This window comes from Festucalex cinctus, chromosome 1 (assembly GCF_051991245.1).
Source record: "Festucalex cinctus isolate MCC-2025b chromosome 1, RoL_Fcin_1.0, whole genome shotgun sequence".
Lineage (NCBI taxonomy): Eukaryota > Metazoa > Chordata > Actinopteri > Syngnathiformes > Syngnathidae > Festucalex > Festucalex cinctus.
In genome coordinates this window covers 18,290,660-18,315,210 of record NC_135411.1, presented here as the reverse complement: position 1 = coordinate 18,315,210, position 24,551 = coordinate 18,290,660, and the positions used below count along the sequence as shown (strand labels likewise).

Below are 24,551 nucleotides of genomic sequence, written 5' to 3'. Positions count from 1 at the left end.
GGCAATTGCTATTTTCATTACCATAAGCCTAAGTACCATCAGTATGATTTTTAACTCTTTGACTGTCAAACCTTATCCAAAAAACAACCTTGACGGTGCCAGCTGATTTCGAGCATTTTCACTCATCTTTCAAGGCAAACAAAATATTGTGCGCTACGACTACATAAACATAAAAAAAAAAAAGTATGTTTCTACCTTGTTCCGTTCTTTAGTAATCACCATTTGAAAATAGGTCATTTGAGCGACATTAGCAAAAATTGAGAAAAATAAATAAATAGAGAAAACGAGCTTTTTGTGATGATACATTTTTTGCACAACAGCGACTTTGACACTAATATTGCTTGTTTAGTGACACTGAATTATATTCAAAGTGACAAAGACTTTGATCATTCACGTCATCGTTGAAAACGTTCGATTACATCAGATTCGTCAGGTTTCCTTGTAGTTTTCATACACCGTCAGCCCATTGAAAAGAGATACAATGCTGCCATCTGCTGCCAATAGTTAGTGAGTGTTTTTGATTCCACAACCCACTGACCAGGCAGAGCTCCACTTAGACGTTGCACTGCCCATTGAGAAAAAAAAAAAAAAAAAAAACTTTGTAAACGTCAATTAACGTTTATGGCGGCATTCATTAGGATTTTAGCATACATCATTAAACGTTTTTGCCCGTCAGAGAGTTAATAGGTATACACATAATTTTGCAGTAAACAAATATTTTTAAATGATCTTCTAAATTAGCTTTAATTTATTGATTTGTACAAACAGTGCACCTGTTTTTAAAATGGAAAAATTAGCTTTACACGCTATTACAATAAATACAACATGATATGTCCTGGCTGGTCCATCCATATTTTAACAGCTAAAATAGATGATTTATGGTCGTCATGACAATGGAAGTGATACTAATCTACTCATCCCAAGCCAGTGAACTATCAACATAATTTTGTCTCATTTTTCCTCATTGTACTTTACAAAGAAAAAGAAAACTGCTGCACACAGTACTGAACATGAACACTGATGCTAGTGCAAGCGCCGCATGAGACATGTCCTGGCTGGTCCACCAATATTTTGACAGCTAAAGTAGGTGATTTGTGGTCATCACAGTGAATGCAGTGAGATTTTTCTGCACATGAGCCTGTTTACCATCAACATGATTTAGAAGCTGATAGTGTTTTACATAATATCCTTTAACCTATGAAGTAAAGAAAAGGAAACAAAATAACATTATACAGTATAATAAGCACTGCTGCACATAACTCTGAACATTGCCCTAATGCTAGATGCTAGCTAGAGCTAAAACAACACATGATGTGTCTTGGCTGGTCAACCAGTAAGCATGCTACTATAGTAAACTCAATTACAGAGACGCTATCTGCCTATCACAAGCTAGTTTACTATTGATTGTATTGCTAATGTAACGGCAGCAATATTATTCCGCTTGTTATAAGTTGGCGCACCTACATGACTTGGAAGTTGTCGCTAAGGCTAATTTGTTACATATATCAGCCTTAAACAAAGGAAGGAAAATCTAATGAGATCTAAAGATCTTAAAAAATGTTTTGCTTATGGCTGTTTTTACAAGCACTGCTGGGCACAAATCTGAACTTTAGCAGTGGTGCTAACGCTAACAAAACATTGGAGGTCACCTGGCTGGTTCACCAAAATCACAGACCACTAGGAGGAGGTGATTCAATAGGCAGTGCTAAAAAAAAAAAGGAGGTAATTTGAAAATATATTTTTTTTAAAACGTCACATTTTGCACTTTTTACCCCATCACACCTGGATTTAGAATTTTGCTCTCCAGCCTTGAAGTGCCAACAGCGGTGGATCTAATATGACAGAAAGTAGCGTATAATACACGAATGCGTGATGCATGGCAGCACTCACATTATCTCCCGCTAACAAGATGGAAATAGATCTCCTTAATTAAGCCCAGGGTGTACACCAATTCCTGTCTATATCGGCACCTCCCTGACAATTCCACATCAGCAGCACCGAACACGCCGGTAAACACTGTATATAAGCAGTGCTACACATTAAACCTTAATAACTAATAAGGCTTTCATCCAGGGAGTTTCCTGTGTGATTTCCATTAATTTGAGGAGGGGGTCCGGGGGAATTGCCCAGGACCATCTCCCTGTTTTCCGGAGCATGTGGATGCTTAAGCCGGGGGGATGCGACAGGAAAAGAAGCAGCAACTTTAGCTGTGCTGAGTTGTGGAATGTTGAGGATACAAGCTGCGTGTCTGAAACAACTTCACCAATTAGTGCTCAAGACATCGATTTTACCTCTGAGTTCTACCTTTTAAAGCAGCCGTCAGGAATAATTGTTTTTTCCTTTTCTTTTTTTATGCTTGAAACCGTCATACACAATTCTCAAGTGTTGCCAGATACTAAACATTAGCAACATTAGTATCCCAATAGGCCTAACAACAACAAAAAAAAAAAACATTTTGGAGAAAACCAATCTAATACATGAAGAGTGACTATTTTTTGTTTCACAATCACGACACACAACTCTGAACATTAGCATTGATGCTAGCGCTAATAGCATGAGCGGTGTTCTGGCATGATAAGTTGCCATGGCAATGACAGGAAAGCTATTATTCTTATTACAAGACAGTGTACGAGGTGGTTTTTAAAGCAAACAAAGCTTATTTTAGAGCAGGAAAACATACAAGTTCACACAAAATTCCGAAAAGTAGCGCTGATGCTACAGCTAGCACGTGAGCCGAACTGACAGACCACTAAAGTAGGTGATAACAAAGATGACACTCATTACAGTCAGTGTACCATTAACATGATTCTAAAGAGGTTGCTTTCACATAGAAGTTGTACTGGTGAGTGTTTTAACTCATTCACTGCCTTTGACAAGTATACTTGTCAATTGTATTTTTTAGAGCGGTCCTAAATGGGGGCGAATCTGATTATGCTCCACTGTAAATATCAAACTTGGAAACAACTTTACTGATGCCAAACCACCGGTAGATGACATCATTGCCCCATTTTATACGAAATAAACACAATTTCAGAGTCCATGGGAGAAATGGCTGTATTTTGGCAAACCTACATTTTTCTACTGTCAATTATAAAAGAAAGGACGGAGCAAAAAGTAGGGAGTCTATTCTGTTATTTGGTAGATTCGGTTTATATATAATTATTGAATGTAATATCACGTGAGTATTGAAATTTGTAAAATTTTCTAAAATTACTGGCAGTGAATGAGTTTTTAAACTTGGAAGGAAAGGTAAAATTTGAAAGAAAGCGCTGATGCTAGCGCTAACATAAGATATACTGGATGAAAGGTGTCAATATTTTCTTAAATAGGGTGTGTGGAATTAATAGTGATTTTCACATAATTATCAAAGACCAGCTACTTAAGATTTTATATTTATTTATTTTTAATTATTATTAGTAGTAGTAGTATTTGGAATTATGACATGTTGCTAAATTTGTATTGGACATATACTGTACATTATATAAAACATTTTAGTCAGGACTCAGGATTTGCTTAAAAATCCATGCAGGCAGGTGAAGGCAGCTTTGAGGTCCTCGCGGGTCCTAGTTAGAAAATGCCTTCCGTGGAAATGGTGTGGTCACGTTATATGTCGTGTTTTTGCAGGTAAAGGTAATCACTAATTATTTCTGAAACGGCTTTGTGTAAATTAATTTTTGTACTTTGTTGTCATCACTTGTTGTTCAGTCAGAAAATTCCGTCGAAATGGCGCGGTTATGTCGCGTCGCAGTGCACTCTCGCGAGTGTCTTCATCAACCAACCCCTAGTGCTACAGGTGCTCACCAGTTGCCATGGAAATGCGAGAAGCCACCCTCCTTATGACAAGCCAGCGTTCCTTCACCACGATTTTGAAGAGGTTGTCGATTGCTCGTGCTAACATGACGCGGGAGGTGTCCTGGCAGGTCCAACAATACGATTTTGACTGATTTTTAGTTCAAAGTTTCAAGGAAAGCTGAACATTTGATAGAAAATCATTTTATAGTTTTGCCGTGTCCTTTAGAAGAGAGTCCTATTGCAAAAGACACAGGGAGTTAGGGGGGGAGGTGATGGTAGGGGGGGGGGGGGGGGGGGGGGGGGACGCTGGCTGGTGGCCTGCAGCACCTGAAACCTATTAGAGAGCTCTGGAACATTCCACAGGGTTCCTCCACTTTAGCCAGAGGACATCATAAAGGTCCTTGCAGAGGGAAAAAAAAAAAAAAAACAGGCAACAAGGTGAAACAGTACAACTAGAAATGGAAGTAAATGTTTGTTTGGTCACTTGGAGGAAAACCAGTTTTACCCACTGGTCCCCCCCCCCCCCCCCCCCCCCCTACCTTTGGTCCCAATATGTACAGTACAATATGTGGTCCTTACAAAGCAGTGCTATGATCAAAACATTCACTATTGGCGAGCCAAGTAAAACTTTTTATCAACTTTTTTTTTATTTTATTTTATTTATTTATTTATTTTTTATTATTTATCACATGGTCTGCCATCTGGACTTAAAACAGTAGGGCCCAGTAGTGTGCTGACACTGAAAACAAACAAGCATAAACACACAAAAGCGCCTGCCAAATTTCTCGCAGATATAGTCTTGCACAGTCCCGCTTTGTGTGTATATATGTGTTTTAGTGGTACCAAGGCCCATCTCTTTGGCTGAGCCCACGCCTCGGCGTTATGCTCACTGGGTTTGGCTCTATGGGTGTCTGTGGCCTCTCCTCTGGTCGCCCGTGTCCATTTGCTCTGCGGGTATGGCAGGCCCGAGCTGACAGATGGCCGCCCCTCTCTCCATTCCGCTCCAGAGTAACACAGTAACTGGTTTTTCCTCCGCCGTTGACCTTGCCACAGCCAGCCAGCAATCCGGGCTGGCACTCGGCCTGTCGAACAGGAGGGTAATGAAGTCCAGCGCTGCTCACATGATTATTAAGGCTTTGACGCTGGGGGGCCTTTTCAGAGCACCGTGCACCGACCCCGCTTCCTCCTCCTCCCGCCTCCTCCTCCCCCGTCAGCCATTGCCGACGTAAAAGTTAGATGAGAATAGTCATAGCTTTCTTTTTTTTTTTTGGACAACTACCACCAAAAAGCTCACTTTGCACTTTGACAACAGGAACTTTGACGACTTTATCAGCATATAAATTGTTTCAAAATCCGAGCCTTTTAGGAATAAGACAAAACAAATCAATTTTTAGGGGTCATAAAGCTTTCTCAAGCACTTTCAAGAAACATCGTCAAGCTTTCCGATAACAATATATTATATTTTTATGAAAGCACAGTGCACAAGTATGTAGGCATGGCTGTCTCAAAGGTTAAGGGTTCAAATCTCTGCTATTTTTCTGGCTTCACACTTTCAAAAGAATGTAAATTGCCCATATGTGTGAATGTTAATGCGCTAATCATTGTTTGTCTACATCAGTGGTATCCAAGCTACGGCCCAGGGGCCATTTGCAGCCCGCCGTCCATTTTTCAGTGGCCCGCGATATATGCTAAAAATGGCATTTGACTCAGTTCAAATAAAATAAACAAAACAAAAATGTTTGGAGATGGTCAAAGTACGAAGGGAGGGTATCGAAAAACAGGTGCCATTAAAGGTTATTTTAGTTAAGTAAAACTAATGAAAAAACTAAAACTAAAATTCAAAAAAACAATATTGTTACCGAAATAAAATAAAAACGAAAATGCTTTTTAAAAAACGAAAACCAACTGAAACTACATTTTATGTTTACAGTGTTCCCTCGTTTTCCGCTGGGGTTAGGCTCCAAAAAATACCTGCAATGAATGAAATCCGCGAAGTAGTTAGCTTTATGTTTTACAACTCTTATAAATGTTTTAAGGCTCTAAAATCCCCGACCGCACAATTTATACACTTTTCTCATTGAGGCATTTACATGTTCTCACATTTCTCTCTTGTTCAAACTTTGACAATGTTCAAACCTTCATAAATTTTATAAAATGGGTATATTACTGTAAAAAAAATATGCAAAATTGCACTTAAAAAAAAATCCGCGATACAGCGAGACCGCGAAAAGTGAACCGCGTTATAGCGAGGGAAGACTGTACAAAACTAACTAAAACTAATTATAATAAACTAAACTATAAACAAATCAGCGCCAGTTCCACTATCTAACACAACAGACCTCCATTAGAAATCAACCAACTATCCATTTTTTTTCCAGTACTGAGGAGTGGCAAGCAAATGGGCTATGGGATGCTGCGAAAGATAGTAGCGGCCTTGCCTTCATTAAACACATGGTCTGGACAACACTTTTAAAATATCACAATGCATGCCCAGCTTAAGTATGCAAAGTTAAATCGCACGCTATTAATGCTGACAACCTCGAAAAGCACCACGGTTCAACAGCAGTGCAACGCCTTCAGCGCAAAAGCATCACCAGGTAGGTTTGGAAGCTCAGTCCCTTCAGGGCCAGTTGTGGGATTTGAGAGGTGGAGCTTGCAGCTGTGACCTTTAACGAGGCGGGACTATCTGTTTGCACTTCTCCCATCAGCCCCCAACCCCCAACCGCCCGCCACCCACCTCCGGCCAGACTGCTAAGCAACCCCATCGGACCAGGGGTGCACATCCAGGGGTGACACCCCAGAGATGGAGGGGAGGCGGAGTAACGCAGAGGTTAATTCCGATCATCCACTATTTATGGGCTTCACTTCAGAACAAGGGTTGGCATTAACACTCGAAAGGAGACGTCCCTCCTGTATATCAATAAAACATAGACTCGAGCACAGGAGGAGTCTACCTTCATTCAGACTGCATTAAAGTACCCTGAAAGTGAATCCTCCATTAGGTGGGCTCTTACTTAAAAATGACACTGTTGTGGAACTAGTTACTTCATTCAACGCAAGCAAATTATTCTTTCCGGTTACTTGGAAAAGGTCATTCAAAAATAACCCCGGGTAATGATCCACATGCTGCTTCACCTAGCAGTGTACTATGGTAAATCTCCATTCCAGGCATGTTTTTGCATTAAAAATGCTTTTTAAAGTAGAAGTCAACCTTACACATTTCTTGACAATAATGTTATATGTGACCTCACTAGACTAAACATGGCATTCTGATTAATATTACATTTGTGGAATAGAGTTATGAGGCAAAATCCAGCTATTTTTATCCATCTCGGGGTCGGCCATTTTGCCACTTGCTGTCGACTGAAGATGACATCAATGTTGCTCAGGACTCGGGCAAAGACCAATCACAGCTTGCCTGCTTTCTGAAGCTGCGCTGTGATTGGTTGTTGCCTAAGACCTAAGCAACATTGATGTCATCTACAGTTGACAGCAAGTGGCAAAATGGCAGCCCCCTGAGATGGTTAAAAATTGCTGGATTTTGCTGCTTAACTCATATTCCACTAACGCAATATTAGCTAGAATAGCATATTTAGTGGGGCTGAATAGAACATATTATTGTCAAAAAGAAACAAAAAAAATGCGTGGTTGACTTCCCCTTAAGGGTGATTTTGGTTGTGCTGGTGGGGTGTGTGTTAGTCACGGGATTTTATTTATTAATTTATTTATGTGTATTTTATTTTTTAATTATTAATGCTGCATGCACAGTGTATGGAAACATCCACCCAGTTCTTTATTATGGCCTACGTTTAGGTTATCAAGTGTCTTGTAATATTACTTGAATTGATTTAGCGGTTTATTTCCACCCTAAAATTTAAAGATGTATTTGCCTGATTAAAAAATATGCACTGGATATAGCAGGGGTTTTTTTCATCCTAAAATTTGAAGATGTATTTACCTGATTTTAAAAAATGCATTGAAAACAATAAATTAATAGCAATATTAACACATGTATTTTTTTTTTTTTATAGAAATGTGGATATAAATCCAGAGAATCGAATGCTTCGCACTGCTTCAGCATTTCCTTCTACATACGCATCACCATGGCGACATGCAGCCAGCCAATTGCAATGCAGCGTAGCGACGGCCACGTTTGTACAAACAGGACGTATGAACTGAGAGAATCAGATATTTTCTCACATGTTGGCCCAGTCTGTGAGGTGTGCGGAAATGTCAGGGCCAAAAAATAAATAAATAAATAAAAAAAATCAATAGATAAGGACCACATCAGACCTTGCTTGTCTGGCCTAGCGAGGGCGCATCCCTGCGGTGATGTCAATTATCTCTGCTTTACAACAAAAAAAAAAGAGCAAAAAAAAGGTGTCTGCAAAAGTTGGCGCATTGAGGAATTTGTAAGAAACTTTCTTTTTGTTCTAACCAGATAAGTAACACTGAATAAATGTGAGAATTGTATTGCTAGCACTTTTTCCCCCAGTTCATTCTGCTTTCAATTCTCCTCATGGATGCCACATTAGTCAGCTAGCGGTGTAATGTAACAAGCGGTAAGGTGCACATAATTGCATATTAGCGCCAGCACACTCGGCTGCACGGGAGGTGACTGCGCTAACGAACGGAGAGGCGTTATTAATCACCAATTAATAATGGCGGGCAGATATCACACTCACTATGTAGCACGCACGGCTTCCTTTGTTTCCGCTCGATGCTCCAATGCGCTTCGCTCTTATTTATTTTTACTGCATTGATCCCGCACTACTCTTGATCTATTGACTTCTTACATACAACCCCCGAAGAGTCCAATGAGGAGTGTTTGTTTGCACATTACATGTGTGCATGCTCTGGAAAAGAATCACTAATGCCATCAAACGTAACGAATCGATTTGCCGGGTCCGTACAGCCTTGCGCGAGCACTTTCAAGATTCATTTTCTATTTTTATCAAGCTATCACACTATAGATAGTTAATTAAACCAGAAAAAAAAATTCTGGTGAATATGAGGTGGAATGAGAATCAAATGCATGAGGAACAGACAGTCACTTTCCAATGTCTGGAGATTTTGGAACTATTAAAGTTGGACAATTTCTCCCAGGATTATCTTTTTTATTGAGTTTTTCTTTCTCTAACTTTGATTTTGATTCGCAAATAAAAAAATACAAAAATTCAAGTCTATATCCAACTTTTCGGTGTTGGACAATTTACATTATAAACAATGTATTAAAAATATATAATATGTTCATTTTTGGTTTGGCAGAATTTGAATACTATTAGAAAATTTCCCCCCTGAAAATCTTACCATTGCTTTAATTTCATTGTGAAATAATTAAAATGTCCTTGTGATAATTTTTTAGCGATATTTTTCTTTATGTTTGATTTTGATTAGCTGAAAAATTCCACAAAAATATTTAAATGTTTAAAGTTGAAAAATTCAATTAAAAAAGAGATTTTAATTAGATATGTTTTCAAAATTTGGCAGAATAACCAAAAACTTTCCGAAAACAATCGGCTGGAGAATTTTGTAAATAATTGAAGTTGAACAATTTCCATCAACTAAGAAAAATACTTCTTTTGAGAAATCTTTATTTCCTTTCTTAAAGAACATTAATGTCTAATAGACTAAACACTGTTCATTCAATCATCATTTTCTACTGGCATAGATGTTCAATCGAATCGGTAGTGAAACCACAATACTACACTATTGCTGTAGTACGCACGGTTTTTGGAACTGACCTGCTCCATTGTCTTTAGATACATTAAATGTAAAAACAAGCTCAATGTGAGATTAAAGCTGGCATAGTGTAATGCTACAAATGAACAAAATAATGTTCTATGGTCAGGATAATGTCTTTTGGGAACATCTTTTGTCAGACAGAAATATTCCAGTTCAAGCATTTTATTTATAGTATTCTTTCTATCTATCTATCTATCTATCTATCTATCTATCTATCTATCTATCTATCTATTGTTAGCTAGCAAGCTAATATCGTTACCTATGTAACAATATCTATCTATCTATCTATCTATCTATCTATCTATCTATCTATCTATCTATCTATCTATCTATCTATCTATCTATCTATCTATCGTTAGCTAGCAAGCTAATATCATTACCTATGTAACAATATCTATCTATCTATCTATCTATTTATCTATCTATCTATCTATCTATCTATCTATCTATCTATCTATCTATCTATCGTTAGCTAGCAAGCTAATATCATTACCTATGTAACAATATCTATCTATCTATCTATCTATCTATCTATCTATCTATCTATCTATCTATCTATCTATCTATCTATCTATCTATCTATCTATCTATCTATCTATCTATCTATCTATCTATTGTTAGCTAGCAAGCTAATATCGTTACCTATGTAACAATATCTATCTATCTATCTATCTATCTATCTATCTATCTATCTATCTATCTATTGTTAGCAAGCTAATATCGTTACCTATGTAACAATATCTATCTATCTATCTATCTATCTATCTATCTATCTATCTATCTATCTATCTATCTATCTATCTATCTATCTATCTATCTATCTATCTATCTATCTATCTATCTATCTATCTATTTTTATCTGTGACAGTTAAGCAATGAATGCCCTTGTGGGAAGATTAGAAATCTTGTCTAAATGATAAGAAGTGTAAAAATAAAAAATACACACACTGGACAGGTTTCTCCAAGAAATTAGGGTAAAAAAAAAGACATCATCTTAGTATTTGTCTTTCTCCCACTAATGACCGTGTCATGTGTGCTCCTCACTAGGAGTCATCACAGTACGTTTCAGTGGGCTGGAGCTTGCTTAATACCGCAAACGTGAGCACTAGAGAGAGGAGAACGAAAGGCCCTCTGACTCGCTCCCATATCCAGCGACGTAACAGCCCACAGTGCCTGCTTCACACTGAGCGGCCAGCTGTACAGCAAATGTGCCTTTCCCCTCTCCGCCCCCAAACCTTCCCACCCCTCCGGTGGGTGGCCACCCCCCTACGCCCGGGCTGACCGGGCCACAAGCTCCGCTCTGTGAAGGAAGAAGGCTCCTCCCTGACTTGGCTTGGAGCTCACTGCTGACACCAGCCCAACTAAACGGTATCGAGGTGAAGCCCCCCGTCACCACCCCCACCCCGGTCTAACAACAAAAGTTCTCTAAGATGTGGCTTGTTTTGTTTACAGGTGTCCTTCAGCGTGATTTGAAAGAAATTAAAAAAAGAAAAGCCTTTCACCTTTTGAGACGGCAGCCTGCGCTCCACAGAGGGACATTTGAAAACAGTACGATAAATGGAGCACAAGCGCCCCCCCATGTGGGGCTCCAAATGTCATAGTTTACAGTGGGGTCAAAGTAAAGCAATGGGGCTTCGTGATGGCATGCTGGTAAAACCCCGAGCAGGCTTTTGTGTCATTGAAAGACCTCCAAACGTCCTCGTGAAACATCACAAAAAAAAAGTACAGCGGGACCTTCAAAGAGGAATGTCCCCAATGTGCTCCAATTAGGAGACGAAGCTACATTTTATGGAAAGATGTGACACAAGTCAAACATCATCATGATTTCAGATGCCAGCATATCTCACAAGAAGAAACGGCTGGATTTAGACTGCAGGTGACACAATTCAGTAGTAGTAGTAGCACTATTGGGATATGAGTCATGCCAGCGTAAAGAAAAAAACAACAATCTAGAATTGGTTATATACAGAGAGAGTGACATGGAGAGTCATAGATGTGCCAAAAAAAGGGGGGTTAAATTGTTTACTTAATTTAACCACTGTCCACTCACCATATATAAGATGTTGGGGTAGTTTTGTCAAAAAAAAAAAAAAAGTATCGGATCGGGACTCGGAATCAGACGATCTCAAAATGAGGTGACTCGGACTTGGACTCAGGTCCAAAAAAGTGTGATCGGGACAACCCTAAAAATTACTAGTAATTTCAGTCAAGTGAAGACTTGTATGCAAAAGATGGAACTGTCTTTTTTTATTTTAGTTTTGTGGGTATATTGTTGTTGTTACTGTTAGAGAGAGAGAGAGAGAGAGAGAATAACTTCAGTTATCCTCATTTAAATAATTTGGTGTCGAGTAATCTCAGTATAACTACGCACTATAAACACCGATAGGGACGAATATGCTCTGCTACAAAGAAAAAAAACATTTTATTTTCAATCTATCTGTTCTGTGTTTTTATATAATTTATTTAATTCAATCTCGTTGTAATAACCTTATTTATTGATTGGTTGAATTTTTATTTTATTATTATTATTATTATTATTATTATTATTATTATTATTATTATTATTATTATTATTATTATTATTATTATTATTATTATTATTAATTCAATCTCTGGTGTAATAACCTTATTTATTGATTGATTGAATTATTTTTTATTTTATTATCTGTTCTTATTGCTGCTGGAAATGTAAATTTCCCAGAGAGAGCCATTCCAAAGGGATCAATAAAGTCAAGTCTAAGTCCAAGTCTAAAGGATTACACACGCACACACAGACAGTGAATAGTTTAACTTTATATTAGTATTGTATTTTATTTTATTTGACACTGGTTATGACAATGTAGCCCAGTTAAAAATATTAAAATTCCTTTAAATCCTACCTGTACAGTTCATGAGGTTAAATAAAGGCCTGGAACAGATTATTTTTATTTTATCACACGGGGGGAAAAAAATACTTTGACTTGGAAGTCCACCGATACTTTCGATTTTGTATGTTCCACTATTAAAACTGAGATAGCAAATGGAGATACTATGCGGATTCTTTTCTGAATTCTACAGAAATATAAAAGATTATACAGCGACGGCGGCAGCTGAAAGCAGTATAAATCTGCGCGTCTCTGGAGAAAAATTGGACACCCTCGATTCTGTGAGTGTGCCATGCCAAAAAAACTCTAAACTAAAGAGTGGCCAGCTGTCTTCTGGCCTGCTATTAAATTGCTCCTTGGATGGTGGCGATATCATTTTTTTTCTCCCTCCAAAGGAGTATCCCACCAAGTCCCCAAGCAGAGCGGCCAGCTGTACGGCAAATGTGCGCTGATCCATCTGGGCCCAGGCGGGCTGCGACCTCCATCTTAAGACACTGCTGTGCACCACCTCCTTGCCCCCCACTATATATATATATATATATATATATATATATATATATATATATATATATATTTTTTTTTTTTTAATTTACGTCGAGTAGCCGATCACTTTATGCGCCGTTCACAACCACGAGAGTCCAAGTGTCGTATCCATGCATCGAATTGTTGCGTTTAGGCGGACGATCGTATTACAAAGGCAGCTCATATGGACGCATCCGGGTGGGGACCGGATGAGGTTCCGTTGTTCCGTACATTAGCGCTATGGTTATGCAGGGCCACACGACTATATATAGAGTTATCAGTGCGAAGTGACACCGCGGAGGAGCGGGCCGTGGATGAAAACAACACCCCTATGAATCCAGCGTCTGCTCCATTACCTACGCTAATAACGCTGACAGCTGAGCGGAGATGACCCCGGCCCCCCTCTTTCCCCTCTCCCGTGCAGATGGCCATTAAAGAGAGAAAGTGTCCTTTTTTTCCACCAGAGAAGGTATTTAGAGCTTTTCCAAATTACTAGTTTTTTTTTTTTCACTGCGTTTTTGGCCCAGATTAGTTTTGCAGTGATTACAGGCTGGATTGGATTCAACCCTCATTCTATGTTCAAAAGGGATGCTAACTCCGATGATGCTTTTGCTCGGTACGTCTATCGGTTAACTTTCACCAACCTGGTCATGACGGCTGACTCAACACTTTCATACTGATTTAAAGTAGGGATGTCAAAATTAGTGCCTTAATTTGGAGTTAACATCACTATTTTTTTTTTTTTTTAATGAGCGATTAATGACCGCCCCTTACTTGGAAAGTTGGGGGAATTCCAGTCGCAATGCAGCAGACACATCCACATCAAAATTTAACAGTAATAAACTTGATAATAATGCATATATTTGTGGAGATTGGGGTCAAGCTGTATTTTACAATTTTAAACATACAAAATTTCAAAAGTTACTTCATGTTAAAGATTATATAGCTCTTAAAATGAAAATAAAAATAAACTGAGCGGTCATCAGTGTCTTACAAATGCAATTATGTCATCTAGTGGCAGAAAAATGACCTCAACACAACAGTACAGTACAATTTTATGAATTATTATGAAATTACTGTATCTGTGTGTGTATGTATATATATATATATATATATATGTTCTGTTATGAAACCTAGAAAAAATATTTAATTGAACATTTAGAACAGATATAAAATGTTTGATTAATAGTGATTTAACTATTGAAGTCATGCGATTCATTAGGATTAAAAATTTAATCGTCTGGAACCCCTAATTTAAATGATAGTAACAACCTCAATTGTGTGTCTTATTTAATGATGAACAGTAGCATATTTAGACCATATTTAATTTTCTGGGTTCATCAACAATCAAAACCATATGTTGAAGTGGAAAACAAATCAAACCGAGTCAGTGCAGTTCGACAGCATTGCAAACTTCGACTCTCACAAACCAAATATTAAATGAATACAACTATGAAAGGCTCGATCAAAAGAGAACATTATTATTTTTGTAAAGGCAGAAAATGTGATACACTTGTTGTGGATCTCATTAGATTGTGCAGGTGGTCATGTTGTGGCCAGTCGGTGCATTTCCCTTTATTTCCGCTCTGTCTATTTGTTCCGCGGATATTACAAAGTCACTTTAGGGCAAACTGTGAGCACACGTGTGGCTTTCTCCACGTTTGACAAATCGTCAAACAAACACATCCAGCAGACACCCTTTTGAGGAGTCTGATGGAAGGCGTGATCGCGCGGAATACAAAGCGATGGCATATCAGAGGAGTAAGACATCAGACAATAACCCAATCACCTATCCTTCTGTTATCTTAAGCTGCCCGAATTCCACTATTACGGGGGAGCTGTGTGCTCGCGCTGCTGAAAGACATAAAGTAACCAGTAGGGGGGTTTGTTTTCTACCCTCCCAGTGTGCTCCGTGCCCGCCTTTGCAACAGAAAGGACTAATGCTGGCATGGTACTGTATTAGGCACCCCCAGTAGAATAGTGGGTGAGCAGATTGCAAAGATGAATACAAAACACACACCTACACTCTGGGCTCGTCTCTCTCCTTTGCAAATGCACCGCGGCATCAAAATCACAAATCACATGCTTCTGATTGTTTATGCACAAACAGTGGGCCCCTGATAGAATTGCCTAGCGGTCCTGATAGAATTGCCCACCGTGTTTAAATTCACCTGCGCCTAGAAGCGTGTCCCAAACAGAGAGGCGGTTTGGTTCCAGATCAATGAGTCTCTCCCCCACTGAAGACAACAGATAATGCAGTGTAATGAAAGAGCCGCCAAACGAGCTGAATAAATGAATGAATAAAGGAACGTGAGACCAGAATTCAGATGCCTACTTACTGCAGGCGAGGAAGAGAGAGAGAGAGAGAGAGAAAAAAAAAAACTGTTTTCCAATTGTCTCGTCTTTACAAATGCTTCTACTTGCATACAGATGACAAACAAAGGCAAGCAAAGATTTTTTTTGGCAAATGCGGAAGTTATCGTTTGTTGTCAGATGGATTTGGGGCCAAATCATGTATTTATTTAGGTTATTTTCAGCATTGCTGGGCTGTATCACATGATTTCATATATAAATATCCATCCATCCATTTTCTTGACCGCTTATTCCTCATAAGGGTCACGAGGGGTGCTGGAGCCTATCTCAGCTGGCTATGGGCAGTAGGCGGGCTACACCCTGGACTGGTTGCCAGCCAATCGCAGTGTATATTTATTTATATATATATATATATATATATATATATATATATATGTATATATCTGTGTGTGCGTATGTGTGAAAGAAAATAAAATTAACGTGTAGTGACAAGGTGAAGAGTAAAGATGCGTGAGCAAAAAAAAATAAATATTGGAATACAGATTCAGACTATCAAGATATTTGCTTCCCACTTTGAATCAATATTTGAAACATTTCAGCAATCTCCACAAGCATGCTCACAACATTTTGGATGATTCACATGCATGGGGAAATTAAGATGACTTGCTTATGTTTATGGATGAACAACACTTGGGGATATGAAGTTAAAATATGAAAGTAATTCCACCTAGTTTGTGATGTGATCCAGGAACTTGTGAGCCTAAATGAGACAGGGTCAAATATTTTTATTAGATTTTTCACACTGTGTGGTTCATCTTCAAAAATGATGAAATGTTCTTTCTAATTTGAATGTTGATGACAGTCTCAATTCTGTTACATACAAAATCACACCTTGTGAATGTTTAAATGGAGGATATTGATAATGGTCTCACAATTGTGTTCCATTTAACATCACATCAACTGCTTAATCTCATTTAAACACCTTTGAAATTATGAATGCATTTTGATAGCAGAGGCACACACACACAGACACACACAAGAAAACGATCTCCTACCGAGCATATGGTTGGCCACATGAACTTGGATGTCCCATTCGCTGTAGAATACCATCTGACATTTGATGCACTGGTACGTCTTCTTCTGTAATTAAGACCAAGACCGACAATATTACAAACATCATCAACAACAATACAGTACAAAATAAAGGTCGTATGAAACGAGCCAAAATAACGTCTGTGGAGCTCTCCAAGACCACCTCAGAGCTCCACAGATGGTGGAAGCTAAAAAAGGATTTTAAAAAAATACTTTACTTAAAAAAAAAAAAAAAAAAAAATAAAAATCTTTCCTGTCCTGGTTGTTTTTTATTTTATTTGTAACGGTACTTGTTTATTTATACTGATTTTTAATTGACTGTTTTTTTTTTAATCTACTGCATGCTTCCAATGCTTTTATTGTTGCCTGTGATGTGCACTTTGAGATTTATTTTATAAATGTAAACGGCGAACAAATAAAATCTATTATTATTATTATTATTATTATTATTATTATTATTATTATTATTATTATTATTATTATTATTATTATGGATACCCTGATCCGATAACGTGATCGGAAATCGGGCCCGATCGCGTGGTTGCTGACTCGATCGGAATAGCACGTCGTCTCCCGATCAGGACTCGGATAAATATATGATGTCATTTTTTATTAATTCTGGAGTTGGGCAGTAGCACAGAGTGACACTTCATTTTTCCCACACAGTGTGTGCGGCATGGTGTCACTTTACTACAGTGACACTATGAATGCCATCGAGCGGTGGGGCTAAACAAGGAAATGGCGCCGAGGTATTTGGAAGTAGATGATAATAAGTTATCATCTTTAATGTGGAAAGCAGAGACGGTGCGACTTGTATAGTTGCACTCTGTGCAATGTGAGCATTTCGTGTGACAAAAAGGATATACAGTAGTAGACGCGTTGATTCGCCGCTGCACTGCTGCACTGCGTTGACGGGCAGCCAAGATGCCACTCCGCCATTAGGCACTGGCGATTTGGACGTGCTTCCGGCCATCCCGGCGGATGCAGCTGCAGGCGTGGTTCGTTTCCACCTCACGAATCCAGCTGCGGTGCCTGCGCCGGCAACTCTGGAGTCTGGACGCCCTTCGAAGGGAGCCCGACGCCTAGCCGAGCGTAGCCTAGACTTGCGTGAATTTGGAGGGTCAGATGTACTAGCGGGGTTGCCAAATCCCGCATGGGCCGGCAGTCAAGACTGGTGCTAGTCCAGACCCAAAGTCATGATATGGTAAGATTAATTACTTGCTCTTCAAATGCAGCCTTTTGTTTGTTGTTAAGTTGGCTTGTTTCAGACACATATATACTTAATTTTTTTCTTCCTAAAGTAAAACAACATTGGGTTAGCCCATCAATTTGTGTTAAGTAGCATTCTTTATAACGCCAACAGTAGGTTCTCAAAAATAAAGCTCTTGTGAAAAATTAATATGCTGGTTAATAATAGCCCTTTGAGTAACTCATAGATGTGCCAAAAAGGGGTTTTAGTTGGTATACTTAGTTTAGTCCACTCACCAAAGGTGGTAGTTTTGTTAAAAACAACAACAACAAAAAATCTCATTCATAAAATGCCGAGGTATCAGATTGGGACTCGGAATCGTCCGATCGCAAAATGAGGTGAATAGGACTCAGGTCCAAAAAGTGTGATCGGGACAACCCTTATTTATTATTATTATTATTATTATTATTATTATTATTATTGTTATTACCTCTTCAGTTTGCGATGGACTAGATCTTGGCATTGGGGACATCTGGGGCGTCTTTAGCTGTCCGCTGCCGCTGTCCCCCGCATGCACCGTCTGGACATGGTTATGCAATTCTGCCTCGGACTCAAACTTGACGTTACAGCTTGAGCACCGTGTCTTTGTGGCCGCCGTTGAGGATGTCGAAGAGGATGAGGACGACGAGGACACGGCTTTGCCTTTCCCCTCGCCTGGGCTGAGACTCTCTCCCTGGATCCATTGAGCAGTGTTCGGCGCTGGAGTGGAGGCACCTCCCTGCTGCTGCTGTTGTCTTCCCCCATTCATCGTCGGGCTGGAGCTCTTCGAACCAGCGCTGGCCACGCAAGATGCGCAAAGTCCATAAGGCAGGCCGTTGATGTCCAGCTTAACCAGGTCCTGCTTTGAACGGAAATCTTTCAGGCACGATGCACATTTGAAAGGTTTTTGGACATGATGTAGCTGCTGGTTGTGAAAGATGGCATTGCCGCGCCCAGTGGATTGGTTTGCGGACATGGTCCCGGTTTTTTGCATGTGGAAGGTCCCGTGGATCTTGAGCTCCAACGTGGAGGTGACTGTCTGCATGCACACTACGCATCGGAAACCGGTGAGGGAGTTCCTTAGGTCAGGGTGCATCTGACAGTGCTCCAGGAAGTCTTCCTCACTATGGAGCGGCATCTTACAGATGCGGCAGCTGCCCGTATCGAGACTTTTGCTGTGGGTGACCTTGTGTTCGGTCAGGGTGAGCAAAGAGGGGAAACGCTCTCCGCAGATGGGGCACATGTAGTGCTTGACGGGCCCAAGGTGGGTCTGCATATGTTCCCTTAGACCGGCCTCAGAGAAGAAGGTGCGAGAGCATACGTTGCACTTGTGGTTTCCTTTAATCATTTCAGCTTTCCTTTTCATCAAGGCGCTCTCACCGGGACGAATGTTGTGGTCCCTCAGCTGGTGGTTCGTGAGAAGTGACTCCATGGTGTAAGAGGCCCCGCATATGTCACAACTATACATGGGCTCTGCCGTCTCCACCTCTTCCTCACTTCCGTCATGACTGTTCTGGGACTCAACTGCGGATCCTGCTGTGGTCCCCGTGCCGTGGCTGTTGGTCAGGAGACCTTGCAACTCCGCCTCATCTTTCGGATGTCCTTCCGGGCCGCTGACCGCAGAGCCGTTGGCGCCGCAGTTCTGTGCCTTTCCTTCGAACACGCAATGCTTCTCCCGCAAATGCTTCTCCAGCAGCACAATGGCGTGGAAGGCCTTGCTGCAGAAGCGGCAGTTGTACTTCTTGCTATGGGTGGTGATGTGACACTGCAGCTCCACCTCCGTCCCGAAAGACTCCCCGCAGAAGATGCAACGATGGGCGCGGCCTTGGTTTTCCAGGTGGCTGTGTTTGACATGTAACTGCAGGTCGCTCTCGTGCCTGAAGTCCCAGTTGCATGAGGTGCAGCGGTACACCTTCTTCTCATTGCTGTGCTTGACGGCTAAGTGGAGCTGAGTCGACACCTTTGAGTCGAACACCTCTTGGCATAGAGTGCAACGGAAGAACACAAAGGTGTGCATGTCCAACAGGTGCTTCTGCAGGTCATCCACAGACGTGAACTGCTTGTCGCAACTCTCGCAGATATAATACGTGGAGGTGATGGTGAAGTGAATGGTGACGTGCTTCAGCAGGGATTCTTGGTTTGGGAACTCTTTGTTGCACTGCGGGCAGGTCAGCTGAGGCTGCAAGCCGTCCAGGTGAGTCTTCAGATGAGTCTGGAACAGATCCAAGTTTGTGTACTTGGCCCCACATTGGTTACATATGAACTCGCTCGAAGAGCGTGTGGCGGCTCCGCCTTGCTTGAGCATGGACGCTTGTTCGACAGTTATAGGAGACGAGGGGCTGAGAGCGTGCAACGTCTTCTTTCCATTATTGATGTAGTTGAGTGCAAGGGGGATGTTCTTGTGATTCTCCTTGATGTGCTTGTTGAGCTTCAGAACGCTGTTGAATATGGGCGAATTCGTGCAGTACGAGCAGGAGTACACTTCAACAATGGGCTCCTTGGGGGTAACCGCCAACGGAGAGTCGAAACGCAGGCTACCCCCGTCGCAGTGCGTCTGACGAACATGCTCTTCCAAGGTCGTCTCCGTCAAGAAACCCATGAAGCACTGGGGACAGAAGAAGGCGTTGCTCTCCTTGGCGACAGGACTGGGAAAGCCGTGGGAACAGCGGATGTGCTCCTGAAGGGCGTTGAGGTCACTCAGTATCTCGGGGCAGAAGTTGCACTGAAGGAGCGAGTCGGACAAGCCGGCTAGCAGGGCGGCGTGGCCTTCAGCGTTGTGGACCTGCTTCAGGTGTTCATTCAGATTCAATAACGAAGGTAGGACTTCCAAGCAGAACTGGCATGTGTGAGCCTGCTCCGGCTTGTCCAGATGCATGGTCCGTAGGTGAATCTGAAGCACGGCCAAACTGGAGAAGACTTGCTTGTTGCAGTACATGCAACTGTAAGAAACCTTTGGCTGTTTGGCCGCTCGCCCCCCAACGTCCGACGCGTTATGAGCGGCCCTCTTCCTCCTGCCGCGAGTCTTGGGGACAGGCGGCGCCGTTTCCACCATTGTCGAGCTGTCGACGGAGAGGTTCGAGTCAGGAGTGGTGCTCGAGACGGAAGTGTAGCCCACAGTCAGCAAAGAAGGGCTGTTACTATGGTTACTAGATTCCGGGAGCTGGTGGATGTCCATGTGAGCATAGAGGTCTTCAACAGACAAAAAGTGCTCGGAGCAGATAGCACAGGAGTGGCTCTTGCGGTCCCGGCTGTGGGCCTGGTCGATGTGGGTCAGCAGGGCGCCTTCGTCGCTGAAGGGCTCGTGGCAGTAGATGCACTGAAGGGTGGCGCCCAGCCCTCCGTCCTCAGACGGCGAGCACTCCGGGTGGCACTCGGCGATGTGCCTTTGAAGGTCTTCCGGGACGTCGAAGCCTTCCTCACATCGGCCGCACTTGCGCGTCTCTTTCAGCTTCCAGTCGTCGACTCGACAGAGGCTCGAGCCGCCGCCCTCTTTGCCCCTCTCGTGCACTTGCATGTGTCCGTGCAGCGAGCTGGAGGAGAGGAAGCCTCGGCGGCACACGGGGCACTTGTGTGGTTTGTTGGAGGCGTGCGTTTTCATGTGGATTTTCAGGTGGTCGCTGCGGGAGAAGGCCGAGTCGCATTCGCCGCAGTGGTACTTCTTGTCGCCGGTGTGCAGCTTGACGTGCCGGTCGCGGCTGCGCTTGTGCTTGAACAGGCGGCTGCAGAAGGTGCAGCTGAACGGAAGCTTATCGCCGTGGATCTGCTCGTGACGTTTGAGGAAGCTTAGGCGGCTGAAAGACTTGCTGCAGAATTGGCACGGGTACGGCAGGCCCGGCCCACCTTCGTCCTCTCCGAAGTCATAGTCCTCGCAGTGTCCCGGCGACGTCTGATCCTTACTGGAGGGAGATGACGCCGGCCAAGAACATGATGGGTCGTCCTCGATGTCTGCACCGTCTGGAAAGGAAATAGAAAAATAGAAGAAGTTGTCAGTGTGGCTGTTAGGGGAAAAATGTTACATTTGCAGTCCATTAGTCTCATTCATTTGCATCGACACTAAAAGGTGAGTTACTTCTGTGTTGTCGATCATGTTAATTGCAAATAGGGTGAATTATTTTGTATCTTAAATAACATTGAACAATACCTCCCTGTAGGTGTTATTCAAAAAAGTTACAATAAAACACACAATTTAAAGTATAATTAGAGATAATAATAAGAAGAACTACTTTTACCACAATTAACCTTGTATGTGGCCATGTAATGGCTTAGCCCACTGTGACTCATAACACAATCTCTCTGACATTTAAAGCCAAAGCAAGACAGTGGGTGTACTTGAGGATGTAAGCCTGGCATGAGGTAAATTAGAACATTTCTATTATTTCTGAACAGCCATAAAAAAATGTAAAAAAAAAACAAGAACCCTTGAAACGACTTTAAAGCCAGACGAAACACACATGAAAAATTCTACACGGGTGGGGGCGGCAGAGAAGATTAAATGTGCAATTTCCACCACAGCCATACATAGCCTTTAGGAAGCCTCCGCCGCAAGACAAATGATTTTCATGAAAAGTTGAGCATTCAGAGCATCAGTCAATACATATCCGATTATAGAATGAACATTATTATCATATTTATCAGCATGCAAAGCTGCGAGGCAAGTGATAATGGTTGAAAGAATGTGTGTTGCGCAGAGGTGGCAAACAAGAGACACAACACGAGTGAGCATCTGTCTCATAACATGACAAAAAGCTTCCGATACCTAATTTTTTTGGCCATTAGTCCACAAAAAAAATACTTTAGCAAAAAATATTGAGCAGGCTTTAAAAAACTAAAGACAGACTGAACTGTCGTCCGTTCGGACTAGACTTGCCAGCCATTGTGGCTTCATACGTTTAGATAATTGGATGTGTGGTGTCCTAAGTGCTAGCCTCTTGCACAGCGATAATTGCTTTAACAATTATTCCTCAGTTACGTCTCTGAAACAAGACAAATAATTTATTGCTATTACCACATTGGTACATTTCTGACTTGACAATCAACTGTGAAAAAAATGTGAAAAAGCTTAGATTGAAAGGGACTAGAGATGATTGGCTGGCGTTTAGTAGGGATGGGCGAGTACCGGCTTTATTGTAAAGTACTCGGAGGTTGTCGATTCCAGGCACAGATACGTAACATTCACTGCCAGCCATTTTAGAAAATGTAAACATTTTCAATACCCACGCGATATTACGTTCAATAATTATATATAAACCGAATCTACCAAATGACAGAATAGACTCCCTACTTTTTGCCTCGTCCCGATCTTTTATAATTGACAGTAGAAAAATGTAGGTTGCACAAAATAGAGCCATTTCTCCCATGGACTCTGAAACTGTTTACTTCGTATAAAATGGGGCAATGATGTCATCTACTGGTCGTTGGGATCTGTAAAATTGATTCCAAGTTTGACATTTACAGTGGAGCATAAACAGATTCTCCCCGATTACCGTATTTTTCGGATTATAAATCGCTGTTTTTTTTCATAGTTTGGCTGGAGGTGCGACTTATTCTCTGGTGCAACTTATGTGTGAAATTATTAACACATTATTATATCATTTCACATGTTATTTTCACACTAAAACGCAAGAGGGCGCTTTAGGCCTGTGTTGATAATTTCAACATTGCCGTAGAAGAGGAAGCGGCCATCGTCTACCTCCCGAGTTGGGGGAGTTGTTTAGAAGTGACACCGAGGATGAAGATTTCATTGGATTTAGTGATTTGGAGTGAAACTGATAGTTTGGTAAACTTGTTAGCATGTTCTTTATGCGAGAGTTATATGAATAACTTGTAGTGATGGGAACATAATTCACTCACGGAACATTTGGACGAAGGGAGAGTTCCTGGTGGGAAGGTTTTGTTATGTGGAAAAGGGGAGTTAGCCTGTTAGCTTCTAGCTGAGTGGGGAGTTGCTGTTAAGACCTCAGAAGCTAATGTCAATAAAACGCCAGTCTTTGGCTCCAAGCTTCAACACTCCGCCTCCGACTCCCGTCAACCGACTCACTCTTCATATGTTACGTCGTTACTGACAGTACCAGGCATGTCAGTCATGTAACGTTAGTATACCGTACACTTATTCAGCCTGTTGTTCTCTCTTTTATTTTTATTTTAAATTGCCTTTCAAGATGACATGTATGTTTTTGGTGTTGGATTTTATCAAATAAATTTCCCCATAAAATGCGACTTATACTCCAGTGCGACTTATATAAGTTTTTTCCTTCTTAATTATGCATTTTTTGCCTGGTGCGATTTATAATCTGGAGCGACGTATAATCCGAAAAATACGGTATCCCCACTCTAAAAACTATATAATTGACAAGTATACTGTACTTGTCAAAGGTAGTGAATGAGTTAAGGGGAGGGAAAAAAATCTGGCATCGCAAAGTCCTTCTCAGCAGTATTTGTGCTACGCTGAGGCAGTTTGACACATCGGCAACCCATCAAGTGTGTCAGAAAGAAAGGTTTTTGTTCACTTTTTTTTTTTGTCTGCATCAGTGTACTCGTTATTGGTGAGTACTCTGTATTAGTCTGAAAAAAAGGTGGTACTGAACTCTGAAATCTGTAATTGTTTGAATAATGCCAAAAAGTTTGTTTAATATAGTTAAGCAAACTGGTTTCATATTTGTTATTCATTATTTTGTTAAATAAGAATTATATTGGGGTCACTGATGATGATGTTGCATTGGCTGACTTTGGTGCTGGCATTGTGGGTTCAGTTCCCAATCTGTGATGGTGTCAATGTGGGTGTCAATGGTCATCTGTCTTTATATGTCCTCTGCGACTGATTGGCGACAAGTTTCAGTGTGTAGTCTGAAGTCAGCTGGGATAGGCATCAGCACCTTGTGATCCTGAACAGAAAAGGCGGTCTTGAAAATTGATAAATGGATTAATTAAAGGATGTATTCCACACTATTTTCCTCAATTGCTCCTGAATTGACTCGGGTTTCTGTTTGGCTAAAATC

The 24,551-nt window shown here is 41.1% G+C and overlaps 1 protein-coding gene across 5 annotated transcripts in view; it reads right to left on the bottom strand.

Moving 5' to 3' along the window:
• LOC144018160 (zinc finger protein 521-like) overlaps positions 1-24,551 on the bottom strand; it is a 179,161-nt gene that overhangs the window by 71,574 nt on the left and 83,036 nt on the right. For all 5 annotated transcript variants that reach the window (XM_077520382.1, XM_077520388.1, XM_077520396.1 and 2 more), the window contains 2 exons: positions 18,008-21,510; positions 16,292-16,376 (listed from right to left, as the gene is read on the bottom strand). In XM_077520382.1, coding sequence (XP_077376508.1) covers positions 16,292-16,376; positions 18,008-21,154 — 3,232 coding nt within the window. In that variant the 5' untranslated portion in view covers positions 21,155-21,510. The remainder of the gene's footprint in view (positions 1-16,291; positions 16,377-18,007; positions 21,511-24,551) is intronic.